At 44.9% G+C, this 14,658-nt stretch overlaps 1 protein-coding gene across 1 annotated transcript in view; it reads right to left on the bottom strand.

Annotated features, from left to right (window-relative positions):
* Positions 1–11,465, bottom strand: part of LOC148007061 (sperm motility kinase Y-like) — a 36,780-nt gene extending 25,315 nt beyond the window's left edge. Inside the window, exons 1-2 of the mRNA XM_087602445.1 lie at positions 11,378–11,465; positions 10,116–10,238 (exon numbers count right to left, since the gene is read on the bottom strand). Coding sequence (XP_087458571.1) covers positions 10,116–10,238; positions 11,378–11,465 — 211 coding nt within the window. The remainder of the gene's footprint in view (positions 1–10,115; positions 10,239–11,377) is intronic.
* Between the last annotated feature and the right edge of the window lie 3,193 nt (positions 11,466–14,658).

The following is a 14,658-nucleotide window of genomic DNA, read 5'->3' as shown; positions in this document are numbered from 1 at the left end:
CTTCTGTGATTTAAGTATCCAGCACCTCTGGACTTATCCTATAAGTATTACCAGATTAACAGGGCTGTTGATTTTCCATGGAGATGCTTGTTTACATTTGTACTTAATCCACATCTTATGTTCAAGAGGAGGGAGAGCAGCTTTCTGGCTTTGCAGCAACACACATTGACCCAGAGTGAAGGTTCTCTATGTTACTGATTCGAATTCCTGAATCATCATGACATTTTGCATGAGCTATCCTCCACTGTCTCGGGCATTTGAGTACTCCTTTCCCAGTTGGTGACTCTGTTTGGGAAGACTCAGGAGGTGTGCCCTTGCTGGAGAAAGAATGCCAGTGGGGCTGGGCTTTGAGGTTTTAGTGCACTGCACCACTCCATGTGCACTCTCTGCTTTGTACTTGTGATTCCAGATGTGAGTCCTCTGCTTCCTGCTCCTTCCACTGTGCCCTGTAGTCATGGAACTTAACCTGTGGTAACAGGTGGTCTGTGAAATAGGATCACTAATCGCCTACATGTTTTATAGTTTGCTGTGCTCATGGCATATCTGTCACAGAAATACAAAGGTAACTAATGCAGAAGGGGATGTAATAGAGTGGACTCTTGCTCTGTGATACCTGACCTTGCCAGTTTGTGCTTGTTACTTGTTTTGGAAAATATGCAAGAATTCAGAACTTTGAACTAGAAGTGGCCCAGTGCTCTAAGAAGAGTTTAATGGGGTATACTGGCAGGAGCTTGGGAGTCAGGAGTGCCAAGACGTATTCAGAATGTGGAAGCCCAGGACAAGTGGATTCAGAAGGCAATAATACTTGTAACTGGTCTGGGATAATTTGTATGATGCTTTTACAAAAATGTGGCTTCCTTCCGCCCACATCGTAAAAACCTACCTGAGGCTAAATTAAAAAGTAATAAACAAATTTCTTCGATGAAAATTTGAAGAGAGCCCAGTATGGCCTCTGTTATACTGAGGTATAGGACTTCAATGAAAAAGAGCAAATGGGGCAAATAGAAATGCAAAATGTACAGTTTACAGAGAAAAAGACACTGGGAAGATTAATATTATAGCCAATGCCTAGGCCAGAAGAGAGCCTGCAATTACTTAGGACATTAGAACCTTAATAAGAGGCCATGTCTCCTCAGGTGATGACATCACTCAATTAACCTCGTAATCTGTGGTAGAAAGTGACTTACTTAGGGTTTTCCTGCTATTAACAGACACCATGACCAATGCAAATCTTATAAGAAGAACACTGCTTTGGGTTTGGCTTACAAGTTCAGCAGTTGGGTTCAATATCATCAAGGTGGGAGCATGGCAGCATCTAGGCAGACATGGTACAGGAGGAGCTGGGTGTTCTACATCATCATCTGAAGGCCGCTACTAGAAAACTGATTTTCATGCAGCTAGGACAAGAAACATAAGGGTCACATCAACAGTGACACACTTCCTCAATCAAGGCTACACCTATCCAATGAGGGCTCATCTGCAAATAGTCCCACTCCCTGGGCTGAGCATCTTCAAATCAACACAGGAACATTAGGCATTTTCAGTTCCTGAAATCACCTGTGATCAGAAGCTGCTGCTACTGTGGGTCATGAGGCCCAGGGCTTTCCAGAAATCAGGCATCTTCTCATGTACTCTCATCAGTCACTGGGAGTTAGGAAGCTCAGCAAAGGACTGCTGTGTGGGCTGAGAAAACTGAGAAAGTCTGCTTGGAAAGGTGTGTCAATCTTCATCTTTACATGGAGATAGCATGGGGGTTACCAGACCTTACCTGACCAGTTTCCATGTTTGGTACCCCTGGATCATATTCATTGTCAGGTATGAAAGTGTTATTTGGCACCCAATGTCATGTTGTGCTTATCATGTACCCAAAGTTGATAGATGACTTAAGAATATAGGCTTGAAAGGTATCCAGTTTCTAATCTGGGAAGGAGAACAGCAGGCCTGAGAGGAACAGGCCTCATGTGCAGAGGAATGTACCATCTGTACATGGTTGGGAGAAGCTCAGAGAAGGTTAGTCTATCCAGTAGAGGTTAGTTAACTGTGGAAACTATCACTAACAATAAAGGTAACTTTGAACTCTAAGGAAGAGAAGGTTTGTTGCCATTGTTTGTGGACCATGCTTCAGAGGTGATGAGACACAGAGAAACTGTGTCTTGGGTTCATGCCACGAAGAGTGCTAGCTGAGCACTTCACATCTTAAGTTGTGTATGTCGTCAGGGCCCTTACACAAAGGTGATCTAGTGACAGTGTCTTGCTTTATTTGTAGCAATCACATGAATTTAAATTTCCTACTTGTTCTTGTTCTTAAAAACTCACTGATTAGTTTTAGCTGAGACTCCTGGGAGTCTTCTCTCTCACATGCTGTAAGTTTTAAAGATTTGGTGATTAACATAAATAACTATTCATAGGTCAACACAGGGCCCACACTGACCTCACCTTGCTATCTGGAACTGTTACTCCTGAGCCAAGGGTCTCAAGGGTCTCTGCCTCAGAAAGAAATGTGGTAAAGTGATTTCATAATCTATTCACATTCCTTGTGTCATCCAGAACATCTGCTAGAATGAGAGGATCCTTCCCTGCTCAGGACAATGTAGCTAATGATTCCCCAGGAGGAAAGAAAGGGCCCATACCTGCCTCTGTGGGGCAGTCCCTGGTGTTCACGGTAATGTCACCCAACAGTCCCACCTTGAATCTGCTGTTCCACTTTTGCATGGAGCCTCCCTTTTATTCTGGGAGATAAACAGGAATCTCCAGCTAGGAACAGTGGTCCAAACATGAGGTTAAGTGAAGGCAGTTAGAATGGGGTATATACATTAAGGGTTTCTGACTGAAAGATTCTGAACTTAATGTACTTCCTACTAGAGTCATCTGTAAGTGATATGTAAGCTTTGTATTAAAATGTACCTTTAGGTCCAAGATTTCATAGTAGGTCAATGCCCTACACTCTCTTAAAGATAATTTAAGAACTGCATAAAGAAGAGAAAATACTGATCAGAAAATGTTCCTAGGTGTACAGGACTGGTTTATATGTGCAAGTCTCTGTGCTCAGCTCCAAGAGCACACAATATGCATTAGATAGTAGATGATAAGGACTCTCTTTCTTTCCTTCTTTCTTTCTTTCTCTCTCTCTCTCTCTCTCTACCTCACTTTCGATCTATCACTCTCTCATGGGTGTGTGTGTCTGTGTGTGTTTGTGTGTGCATGTGTTTGTGAATCTGTGTCTGTGTTTCTGTCTGTCTGTCTCTCTCTCTCTCTCTTTCTCTCTCTCTCTCTCTCTCTCTGTGTGTGTGTGTGTGTGTGTGTGTGTGTGTGTGTGTGTGTGTGTGTGTGTGTGAAGGTGAGCTGAGGGTCTGCATGCCGAGTTGGAAAAAGGATCCCATGTTGATTGACTCCCACCTTGACAAGTATCTTGTTGTTGGGATGACCAGCATGTGACTATTGGGACAAGATAGAAATATTTACAAAGCCAACAGTTTTGACCGATTTATGCAAATTAGGGCAGATTTGAGAGTACACTTAAGAGTCTTAAACTTTGTTTGAAAAAATTAAACAGTGTTCTTGGAAGAGTTTCTTTGGAGTAGACCGCCAAAGGCCAAATTTTATCTGAATGTTGGTGAGCACCTGTGGGTTTTTGTGTTCCTTATGTAGTATCCCTTAGGTTTGGGTCAGACAATGTAAACCTTATCATTTCCACTGTTTTTAACAACTCAAATGATGTCCAACGTCCTAGGTGCCAATCCACAAATGCCCACTCCTACATCTTCTCCCTCCTCCCTCCATTTTGCCACTATGATGCTGCTCCTAAAGTCACCCAACTTTTCGAAACCCACCACTCCAGCCTCCTCCTATGTTCGAGCATCACATCTCCACAGGACAAAGGGCCTTCCATCCCATTGGTTTCAAATAATGCCATCCTCTGATATATATTGGTTGGTGGTCTATTTTCTGGAAGCTCTGGGTCATCAGCCAGCATATATTGTTCTTCCTCTATTGCAGGACCTCCTCTGTCACAGGACATCCACTGTTTAAGCACCACCACTACCTCAGGAAGTCCACTGTCTGTGTGTCAACTCCACTGTTACAGGACCACAAGTGTCTCAGCACTTCAACTATCACAGCACTTCTACTGTTCAGGAGCTCAGGAGTCTCAGCATCTCAAGTGTCACAGGACCTCCTTTGTCCAAGAACTGGACTGTCCAAGCAACACTACTATTGCGGGACCTCCACTGTAGGAGCACTACAACTGTCTCAGTACACCCACTGTCCTATAACCTCCACTATCCCAGGAATTCCACTGTCATAGCACCACCCGTAGCAACTAAAGTGTTTCAGGACATCAACTGAAGCAAGATCTCCCATGATTCTGCAACTTCACTGCCACAGGATCTCTACAGTGACAGGAATACCCCTGTATCAGCAATTCCAATTTTGCAGGACCTCCACTGTAGCAGAACCTTCAATTGTGCAGCAGCTCCCCTGTAAATAGATTGACCGCCACGATCTCAGTGCCTCCACTTTCAAAGGACCTTCACTGTCACAGAACCGGCGCTATTTCAGTGCCTCCACTGTCGCAGGACCTACCTCTTCACAGGATCTGCACTGTTGCAGCAACTGTAATTTCAATTTTTCAAAGTCATTGCTGGTTATTAGATTTAAGGCTGAATGAAATGTGATGCTACTTTTGACCGCATAAGAATTTGTTCTATAGCTCTTGTGATAAATGCTGTGTGTGCTAGGACCAGTAACCTATGGAAGACTTCATGAGCTCATACCACTCTCCACCTCACTTTGTGGAAGCTGATGTTTTTAGAGTGTGATAAACTTCAGGTGAATGGATGCATTCAGCTGCACCACGCTCTAGAGTGGGCTACACAGCAGTCATATTGAGTCCTTGCTGGGAAGAGAAGAAATCCAGAAGAGGGAGATGGTTGGGTTGGGGGAAGAATCATAAAATACTTAGAGGATATAAGAAGGTAAGAATTATGGGGAACTGGAAAACAGAGCCAGAGGAAGAATGAGCACAGAGCAACCTGGGAAGGACAAAGTACAAAGGCACGTGGGTTTTGCCATCTGCGTGTTCTCTGGACAATCTCCCTTGGCCTCATTTCTGGGAGAAAACTCTTCCTCCACCCCCTTGTAATGTTTCATTCTTGAAGGAAAGCAGCAACACAACTTCATCAGTGAATTTCCCCATTGGAATTGGTTCATCCTTTAATGCCTCTGGGAAATCCCCAGCTGGGGAATGTCCTGCTCTCTGCTGAGAGACATCAGGAAAGTAGGTTGTCCTCTGTTTTCTCGTTGCTACAGCTCTTCTAAGTGTGGCTGATTGTTGAGTGAAGACACAGGATACTTCTGGTGTGTATGTATGCTTTGTTCACTGTGGGTGTTGTCGGGAGTGTCCTGAAAAGAAGGGCATGCCCAATGGCTCTATGCTTCCTCTTTGACTAGCCTTATGATCATAGGGATACACTAGGCCATTGGAAGATGAGGAGAACAATGTGTCTATGTTGTGTTCACTTCTATTCCTATTTAGTCCTAGAGGGAAATCAGCAAGGGTAGAGAATGGGACCGTAACTGGACAAAGCTGCTGAGCCTGTGTTGTGAAGCAATTCCTTGCTGTTACATTAAGCAATAGGATGCCATGTTCTGGTTATACCTTTTTGATGCAATGAATCTATAATATTTTACCTCAAACCTCAATATATTACGTTTCTTCCTCTTTTGGAGTATCTGGCATGGGAGGGATCACTTCTTCATAAGGATTTGTGAACCTCTTCCAGTTTTCATTGACCAGGGGTACATCATCACCTCTGAGACTGTCAGCCCATAGTTCGGATTGACTTTTATTAAGAGGCTAAGCTGCCTCTTCTGACACCCCACAGTGAGCAGGGTACACACCTGCTACAACCTGTCTTCTGAAATGTTGTATGACAACAGAGTCAAATACAACAGTGAAATATAAGCCTACTCCTAAGATCCATATGTTGTTGTTTTTTTTTTTTTTTTTTTTGCACCATCATAAAGTTGTCCTAGGAAGAGATCAGGTGCACCAATAGGGTAAGCACCATGCTGCCAGTTCAGCATTTGCCCAGGTTTGTCTTGAGTTGAAGGCCAAAGTCGATGCTTTTGACTTTTCCGTTCTTCTCTAACAAAATATAATCTGGTTTCGGGTCACTGTGAACTTATACAGTGCCCATAGCCATAGATAAAGCCTGCTAACATTTGCCTAAATATTTCCTTGGCTCCTTCCTCTTCTTGGTGGAAAGAATTTCAGATGTATTTGTAAAGCTGTAAAATTTCAACCAGTTTCACGATAAGTTATTAGAATTGTCTCAGACTCAATTGGAGAAGCAAGATGATGTTGGGGTGGATGAAAAACTTCATTATATTTGCCATGGTCATGTTTGGCTGGCACCATTTCTTTTTCTTTGCATGCACTTTGATAACCCCTGTAGAAGAACTTCCACTCTCTCAGCACCTGAACTATCCCAAGACCTCTACAGTCAAAGGACCAATATTGTGGTAGGGCGTCTGTGGTCAGGCAACTCCTCTGTCTCAGACCCTCCAAATTGCAAGACCTTTACGGGCACTGGAAGTCACTGGCCATAAACTTCCACTGTTGGAATACCTCAACTATAACAAGGACCTCTACTACTGTACAACCCCCTTGTCATAGCACGTCTATTGTTACAAAGTATTCCACTGTCAAAGGACCTCCATGGTCTCAGCCTCTCCACTGTTACAGGATCTCTACTGTCTTAGGACCACTGCTGTTGGAGGACCTCCTGTCTCTCAGCAACTTCAGTTTGTTGGAGCTCTCCTATCAGAGGACATTTACATTTTCTGTACTTCCAGTGTCACAGCTGTTATAAGAACCTCCATTCTCACAGGACCTCCAGTGCGTCAGTACCTCCACTGTCCAAGGACTTTTATATTGTAGGACCTCTACTGTCCTACAGAATGTCCACTGTCGCTAGATTTCCACTGTCACAACACCGCAACCATTACAAGAACTGCAATTTTGGCATGAGCTCCAGTGTTCCAGCCCCTCCAATGTCATAGGACCTCCACTATCACAGGACGTCCACTGTCTCACCAAGGCCAATTTAAAGGACCTCTACTATAACAGGATATCCACTGTAGCTGGACTTACACTGTTGCAGTACCTCAACTGTTGCAGGACCAACAAGGTTGCAGGACATAGACCCTCTCAGCAGCTAGAATTTGCAGGACCTCTACTGGCACAAAAATTCCACAGTTGCTGGAGCTCCACTGTCACTGCAAATGCACTGTCTCATGATATTCACTGTTGCTGGACCAGTAGTGTGGCAGCACATTCATTTTTGCCAAGCCCCTCCACTTACGCAAGACTTCCACTTTTGTAGCACCTTCACTGTCCAAGCAAACCAACTCCTGCAGGATCTCCATTGTCTCAGGGCATTCACTAATGCCAGCTCTCCAATGTTGTAGGATATCCACTTTCACAACAGCTAGAATCTTGCAGGACCTCTACTGGCAAAGACAGTCCACTGCTGCTGGCTCTCTACGGTCAGTGCCCATGCACCGATTCATGACCTCCATTGTCACAGGACCTCCACTTTTGTAGGACCTTCACTGTCCAGGCAAACTGCAGGATCTCCAGTGTCTCAGGACATTTACTGGTGCAGAGCCTCCCTTTATTCCAGACTTCAACTATTCCAAGGTCATCTACAGTGTCTTAGGACCTCCAATATTGCAGGACCTCAATGTCCCAGGACCTCAGGTGACATAGCACCTCCATTGTCCCAACACCCTTACTGTCCCAGAACCTCAATTTTCCCACGACCTATTCAGTTGCATGACCTCCAAAGTTGGAAGAACTGCACGGTATGAGAGCCTCAACTGTTGCAGGACCTCCAATGTTGTAGGAACACAATATTCCTACACTGGACCTACACTGTCCATCACCTTCACTTTCCTAGCACCTCCACTCTCACAGGACCTACACTGTTGCAGGAACTCCATTGTCTGAGCACCTGCATGTCTCCGGACCTCGAATGATCCAGAACCTCTAATGGTGCAGGACCTCCACTGTCACCAGACTTCCACTGTCTCAGGACATCCACTCTATCACCAACTAGACTTTTGCAGAACTTCTACTGGAACAGGATCTCCATTGTGGCTGGCCTTACATTATCTAAGGCCTCCACTATCACAGACTTTCAGATGAATTTGTAAAGCTGTAGAACTTCAAAGAGCTCCGTGAGAAGGTATAGACGTGTCTCAGACTCAATTCCTTGGTGAAGCAATATGATGTTGGGGTGGATTAATATCTTCCTTATATTTGCCATGGTCTGGTCTGGGTGGCATCCTTGCTGCTTCTTTCCATGCATTTTGATAACCATTGTAGCAGTACTTCCACTGTCCCAGAACCTGCACTACCCTAAGAACTCCCTTGTCACAGGACATCCACTGTGGTAGTACCTCGGCTGTCAGGAAACTCCACAGACTCAGTACCTCCAAACTGCAAGATCTCTACTGGCACAGGAATTCTACTGTCCCTGAACATCCACTGTCACAGCACTTCAACTGTTTCAAGGACCTCTATTGTCGCAAGACCTCCTATATCACGGTTATAAGGACCTGCATTGTCAAAAGACCTCCATTGTCTCAGCCCTTCCACTTTCTCAGGACCTCCAAGCTGCAGGAACTCTGCTTGCACAGGTTATCCATTGACACTGCTTTTCCACTGTTGCAGGACCTCAACTGTTATAAGGACCTCCACTGTGGCAGGACCTTCAGTGTCTCATCAACTTCACGGTGAGCAACACCAATGTGCAAGACCTCTACTAGCACAGTATATGCACAGTATCTATACTTAGACTGTTGCAGTACCTTAACTGTTGCAGGACCTCCAATTTAGAACATGCACTCTTTTAGCAGCCAGACTTTTGCAGGACCTCTACTGGCACAATAATTCCTCTGTTGTTGGACCTCCACCGTCAGTTCAATGGCACTGACTCATGACATCCACTGTTGCAGGAATCCAATGTTGAAGGATGTTCACTGTTGCAGGGCATTCCCTGTCAAAGGACCTCTGTTGATGCGGGATCTCCACTTTCACTGTTCTAGCAAACCAACTATTGCAGAACCTACAGAGTTGGAACAACTGCATTGTATCAGGGCATTTACTGTTGCATGACCTGTAGTGTGGAAACACCCCCATTTTTACCAGATCTCAGCTGTCCCAGGCCCATCTCCACTGACTGAGGACCTCCAATAATGCAGGACATCCAATATTTCAGGACCTCAAATGTGCCAGGACCTCAACTGATGAAGGTTCTCCAATATCGCAGCACCAAAACAGTCACAGGACCTCCATTGTCCCATCACCTTTACTGTCCCAGCACCTCCACTCTCACATGACCTACAATGGTGCATAAACTCCAATGTCCGAGCAACTGCACTGTCTCAGGACCTCGATTTTTCCAGAACCTCCAATGGTGCAGGACCTCCACTGTCACCAGATCTCCACTGTCTTAGAACATCCACTCTATCACCAACTCGACTTGTGTAGAACCTCTCCTGGCACAGCATCTCCATTGTGCCTGGTCTGACATTGTCTCAAAACTTCAGCTATCACAGGAATTCCACTGTAGCAGGACCTCCTCTGTCTAAAGACAACTCCTATTGCAGGACCTTTACTGTGCAAGGAACTCCACTGTTGCAGGACATCCATTCTTGCAACACCTGCATTGTCTCAGGACCTCCACTGTACCAATCCCATCTCTAATGTCTCAGGACGCCCACTCTTTCAGGACCTCCACTGTTGCATGATCTTGAATGTAAAAGGACCTTCGCTATCTCAGTGCCTCCACTGTTGCACGGACTACAATGTCTCTCAGTGCCTCCACTGTTGAAGGACCTACAATGTCACGGGTGCTGCACTGTTTTATCAACACCACTATCACTTATTACAAGGCTTTGCTGGTTATTTATTTTGAAGCTTAATGGAGAATGATGTTACTTTTGACAAAATAAGAATTTGTTCCAAACCGCTTGTGATTAATTGCCATATGTGCAAGGATCAGTTGCCCCTAGAAGATGGCATGAATCCATAGGCCTCAAGACCTCACCTTGTGGGAACCGTTTCCTTTTGGTGGTGATACCGTCCTGGTAAAGGAATGGGTTAACAGGACAACTCTGAAGTCTGGGGTACACATCAGTCATATTGAGTCCTTGTTCGGAAGAGGAGAAATCTAGAAGAGGGAGAAGAATTGGTGGAAGAATCATACAGTACTTAAAAAGTTAAGACAGAAACGATTTTGCAGAAATGGATACCAGAGACAGAGCTAAGCAACACAGAGCAAACTGGGTAGAACAAAGCACAAAGGTACCTGTCCTTGCCTGCCTGCCGCTTATTTTTTGGATGCTGTCTCCAGCCCTCATTTCTCAGGAGAGATACTGTCCTGTCCCAGGAGAGTTTTCTTGCTTGATTGAGCACAGGAACACTGCTTCATTTGGATATTCCTAATTTCTTGGACCATCCCTTGAATCCTCTTAGCCAGCCACTGATGGGGACAGACTCGCCCTCTCCTCATGCACAGAGAGATAATAGGTTGTCTTCTGTGTTCTCATTGATGCTTCTGTTCGGCCTGAGGCTGCTTGTTGAATGAAGGAAGAAGACACTCTGGCATGTATGTTTTGTCCAGGTCATCTGTAGCGGCCTGAGAAGAAAGCCAGTCCCAGTGGTTCTTCTGAAAGCTCTATGACTAGAATAGGGACAAAGGCATAAATGAGGCCATGGGGTTGACAAGTCCAATGTGTCAATGGTGGGTTGGTTTCCACTCCTCTGCAGTCCAGTCCTAGGGGGACAGCAGCATAATCATTAAGGGTAGGGAATGGAGCCATTACTAGACTCACTGTCTGAGGCTGGGTATGAAGCCAGGCATCAGAATTGCCTGTCCTTCCAGTAAGCAGTTGGATGCCATGATCCGCTTAGACTTTCTTTGATGTAAAGAATCTTTGTCTTGTGTTTTGAATGGAACATGTTGCACTACTTCCAAAATTCCAGGGTGTGGCCTGAGAGGTATCATTTCTTCATAGGGATTTGGGAAACGCTCCCAATCTTCTTTGAAACAGGGGTGCATTATCATGTCTATGACTGATATTTCTGGGTTTGACTGTTATTAAATGCTAAGCAGGTCATCTAGCTCTCTTGACACCCCACAGTGGTCAAGATGCACACCTGCCACAACCTGTCTTTTCAGCTCTTATATTAAAACAGAGGTAACTTTTTCAGCTACCATAAAATGTAAGACTAACATTCATATGTGGTTCTTTGGACCATCATAAGTATAACCCAGGAAGAGTTCAGGGGCATCAAAAGTGTTCGCACCGTAGTACAGGTTCAGCATTTGCTCTGGTTTGTCTTGGGTACTAAGGCCAATGTCGATGATTTTGACTTTATTGTTCTTATCCACCATTTTATTTGTTTTGAAGTCCTGTATTTATTCTGTGCCCCTCACAGTAGATCCAGGCTGCTAATATCTGCATAAGTATTTCCCATGCCTTGTCTTTCACTATGTAGCCATACTTTCAGATACATTTATGAAGACATTGAATCTCACACAGCTCCATGACAAGGTATCTACTTGTTTTTGTCTCAATTATTGAAGATGATGTTGGAGTGGTTAACCACAATTGTCATCATTGCCATGGTCATTATTGGATGGCATAAGTGCTTCTTCCTCACAAGGACTTGGAGGCCACTGTAGCAGGACATCCACTGCCTTAGCACCTGCTTTTTCCCCACACCTCCACTGTGCTGACTGTCCAAGCCTATTTTGTGCTGTCTTGCCTGTGAACTTCCTGCCTTTGCAGAAGGAAGTAGGATGCCATGGTCTGGTTATAATTTTGTTCAGTTGAAGTGTCCTTAGTTTCCAGCACTTGGAATCCTATATATTCCATTGCTCTTATACTTACAGGGTCTGGCCTGAGGGGGATCAGTTGCTCATAGGGATTTGGGAACTGCGTCTAGCCTTAGTTGAACTAGGGTTGCATCATGACCACAGTGACTTTTGGCCTATATCTAGGGTTGACTGTCATTACGAGGCTAAGTAGGTCCTTCTGACACCACACCAGAGGCACCACACACTCCTGCTACAACCTGTCTTCTAAACTCTAGAATGAAGAGAGAGTCAAATGGAAACTTTCTGACTGCCATGAAATATAAAACTCCACCTAAGGTTCAAATTTAGTTCTTTGGAACGTCATAAAATTTGCCAAAGAAGAGTTCAGGAACACAAAAAGTATAAGTACTGCAGTGCTGGTTCATCATTTACCCTGATTGGAATGGGATACTAAGGCCAAAGTTGGTAATTTTGACTTTCCCATTGATGTACAACACAATATTCTTTGGCTTTAGGAGCCTGTGAAATATTGTGTGCCCATAGCAGTAGCTCATCACAGCTATTATTTACACAATATTTTGCTGGCCTTGCCTTGCTCTAGATAGCCATACTTTTGGGTGTATTTGTAAAGCTGTTGCCCTTCAACCAGCTCCATGAATAGATGTATTGTTTTGGTCTAAATTACTTGAAGAATCGAGATGATGTTGGGGTGATCAACCATCATCATCACTTCCATGGTCATTGCTGGCTGGCATTATTTCTTCTCTAATACAAGGACTTTGTTGGACACTGTCACAGGAACACCAGTGTGGTAGAAACTTTGTTGTCAAATCAACTCCACATTCTCAGGGCCTCCAAATTGCAGGGCCTCTCCTGGCACAGGACATACACTTTCCCTGTACTTCTACTCTCACAGAGTCTCTACTTTTCAGGACCTGAACTATTGTAGGACCTTCACTGTTGCAGAAAATTGATTCTCTCAGCAACTAGTATGTTGCAGGACCTCAGCTCGCAGAGAAATTCCACTGCCGCAGGACCTGCAATGTCAATGTAAATCTAGAGTCTCAAGACCTCCACTGTTGCAGGAGCTCCAGTGTTGTAGGATGTCTTATTTTGCAGGGCCATCACTGTCAAAGGACCTCCTCTGTCACAGCCTAGACCTTCAGACTTAACGGTAAAACTAGTGGCATTCAAGTAGCACCATGACAAGGTATTATCTTATCTCAGACTCAATTACTTGCGTAGTGAAATGAAGTTAGAGTGGTCAAAAATCATCATAGTTACAAGCACTTTGATGTGCACTGTAGCAGGACATCCACTGTTCCAGTGTGGCTTCTGTCCCAGTACCTCCACTATCACTGGACCTCCAGTGTCATAGGACCTTCTCAATAACAGCGGCTGCATTGTCAGAACCCTCAATTTTCAGGACATCTACTGTCACAGTATGTGTACTGTTGCTGGACTTTCATTGTCACTGCACCTAAACTGTCACAAGATCATCCAGTGTCACAGAGCAGTGTCTCAACACCTCTACTCTCCCAGGACCCCACAGTCACAGGACCTCCAATAACTCAGGAAATCCAAGTTCCATTACCTCAACTGGCACAGCGTGTCCACCCACTGATGTTGGACTTTCACTGTGGTAGCACCTCAACTATCACATGAAGCCCACTATTGAACGACCTCCACTTTTCAGGACATCTATTTCCTCTGAAACTAGAATTGGCAGGACCTCCTCTGTCACAGTACGTCTACTGTCGAAGCACTTCCACTATCACAGGACCTCTAGTGCTGCAAGGCTTTCACTATTATAGCATTTCTATTGTCGCCACACCTCTACTGGCTCTCCTACACCTGTACTGTCCCATCACCTCCTAGGTCAAAGATCCTGACTCGTGCATCAGTTGAAGTTTTTCAAGACCTCCACTGTAGCAGCATATCCACTGTCCCAGCTGCTACTCCACTGTCAAAGGACCTGAAATGTCTTAGGAACTCCACTGTTACAGGACCTCAACTGATGAAGCACCTCAACTGTCACAGTACCTCCACTCTTGCAGTACCTCCAAAAACTCAGCCACTCCACTGTCACAAGTCTTCCAATTTGAAGGAACTCGACTGTTGCAGCACCTCCACAGTTGTCGAAGCACCATTGATATGGCACTTCCCCTGTCCTGGGACCTCCATAGCTTCTACTCTATATTCTGAGGACCTCAACTGTTGAAGCACATCCACTGTCCCAGGACCTCCATTGACAATGGACCTCATTGTGTCAGGAACACCACTTTTGCTTGGTCTGTCCCTAAAGCCTCTGGGCTGGCACTAGCTGAGGACAGACTTTCTCCCTACTGAGGCATACCAGGAGAGTAGATTGGCTTCTGTGTTCTTATTGCCATTGTTCTTCTCAGTGAGGCTGATTATTTAGTGTATTCAGGCGACACTGGAGGCATGGATGCATGTTTCTCCAGTGTGGGTGTCATCTGGAGTGGCCTGAAGAGAGAAGGGCAGCACCAGGGGCTCTTATGCCAAATCATGGACCAGTTTATGGCCGCAGAGAAACAGAAAGCCATTGGAGGATGATGAGACCAGTGTGCTTAGGGTGGGGTAGCTTCCACTCCTCTTGAGCCCAAAGGGAATGAATCATTATCATTAAGGGTAGGGAATAACTGAACTCAATGTGTGAGCCTCTGTTGTTCAGCCTTGCACCTGGAGAACTTGCCAGGACAGTAAGCAACATGATCCCATGGGTTGATTATACATTGTAATATCT

This window comes from Rattus norvegicus, chromosome 1, assembly GCF_021556685.1.
Source record: "Rattus norvegicus strain SHRSP/BbbUtx chromosome 1, alternate assembly SHRSP_T2T, whole genome shotgun sequence".
NCBI classification, from domain to species: domain Eukaryota; kingdom Metazoa; phylum Chordata; class Mammalia; order Rodentia; family Muridae; genus Rattus; species Rattus norvegicus.
This window is presented reverse-complemented; position numbering and strand designations above follow the sequence as displayed.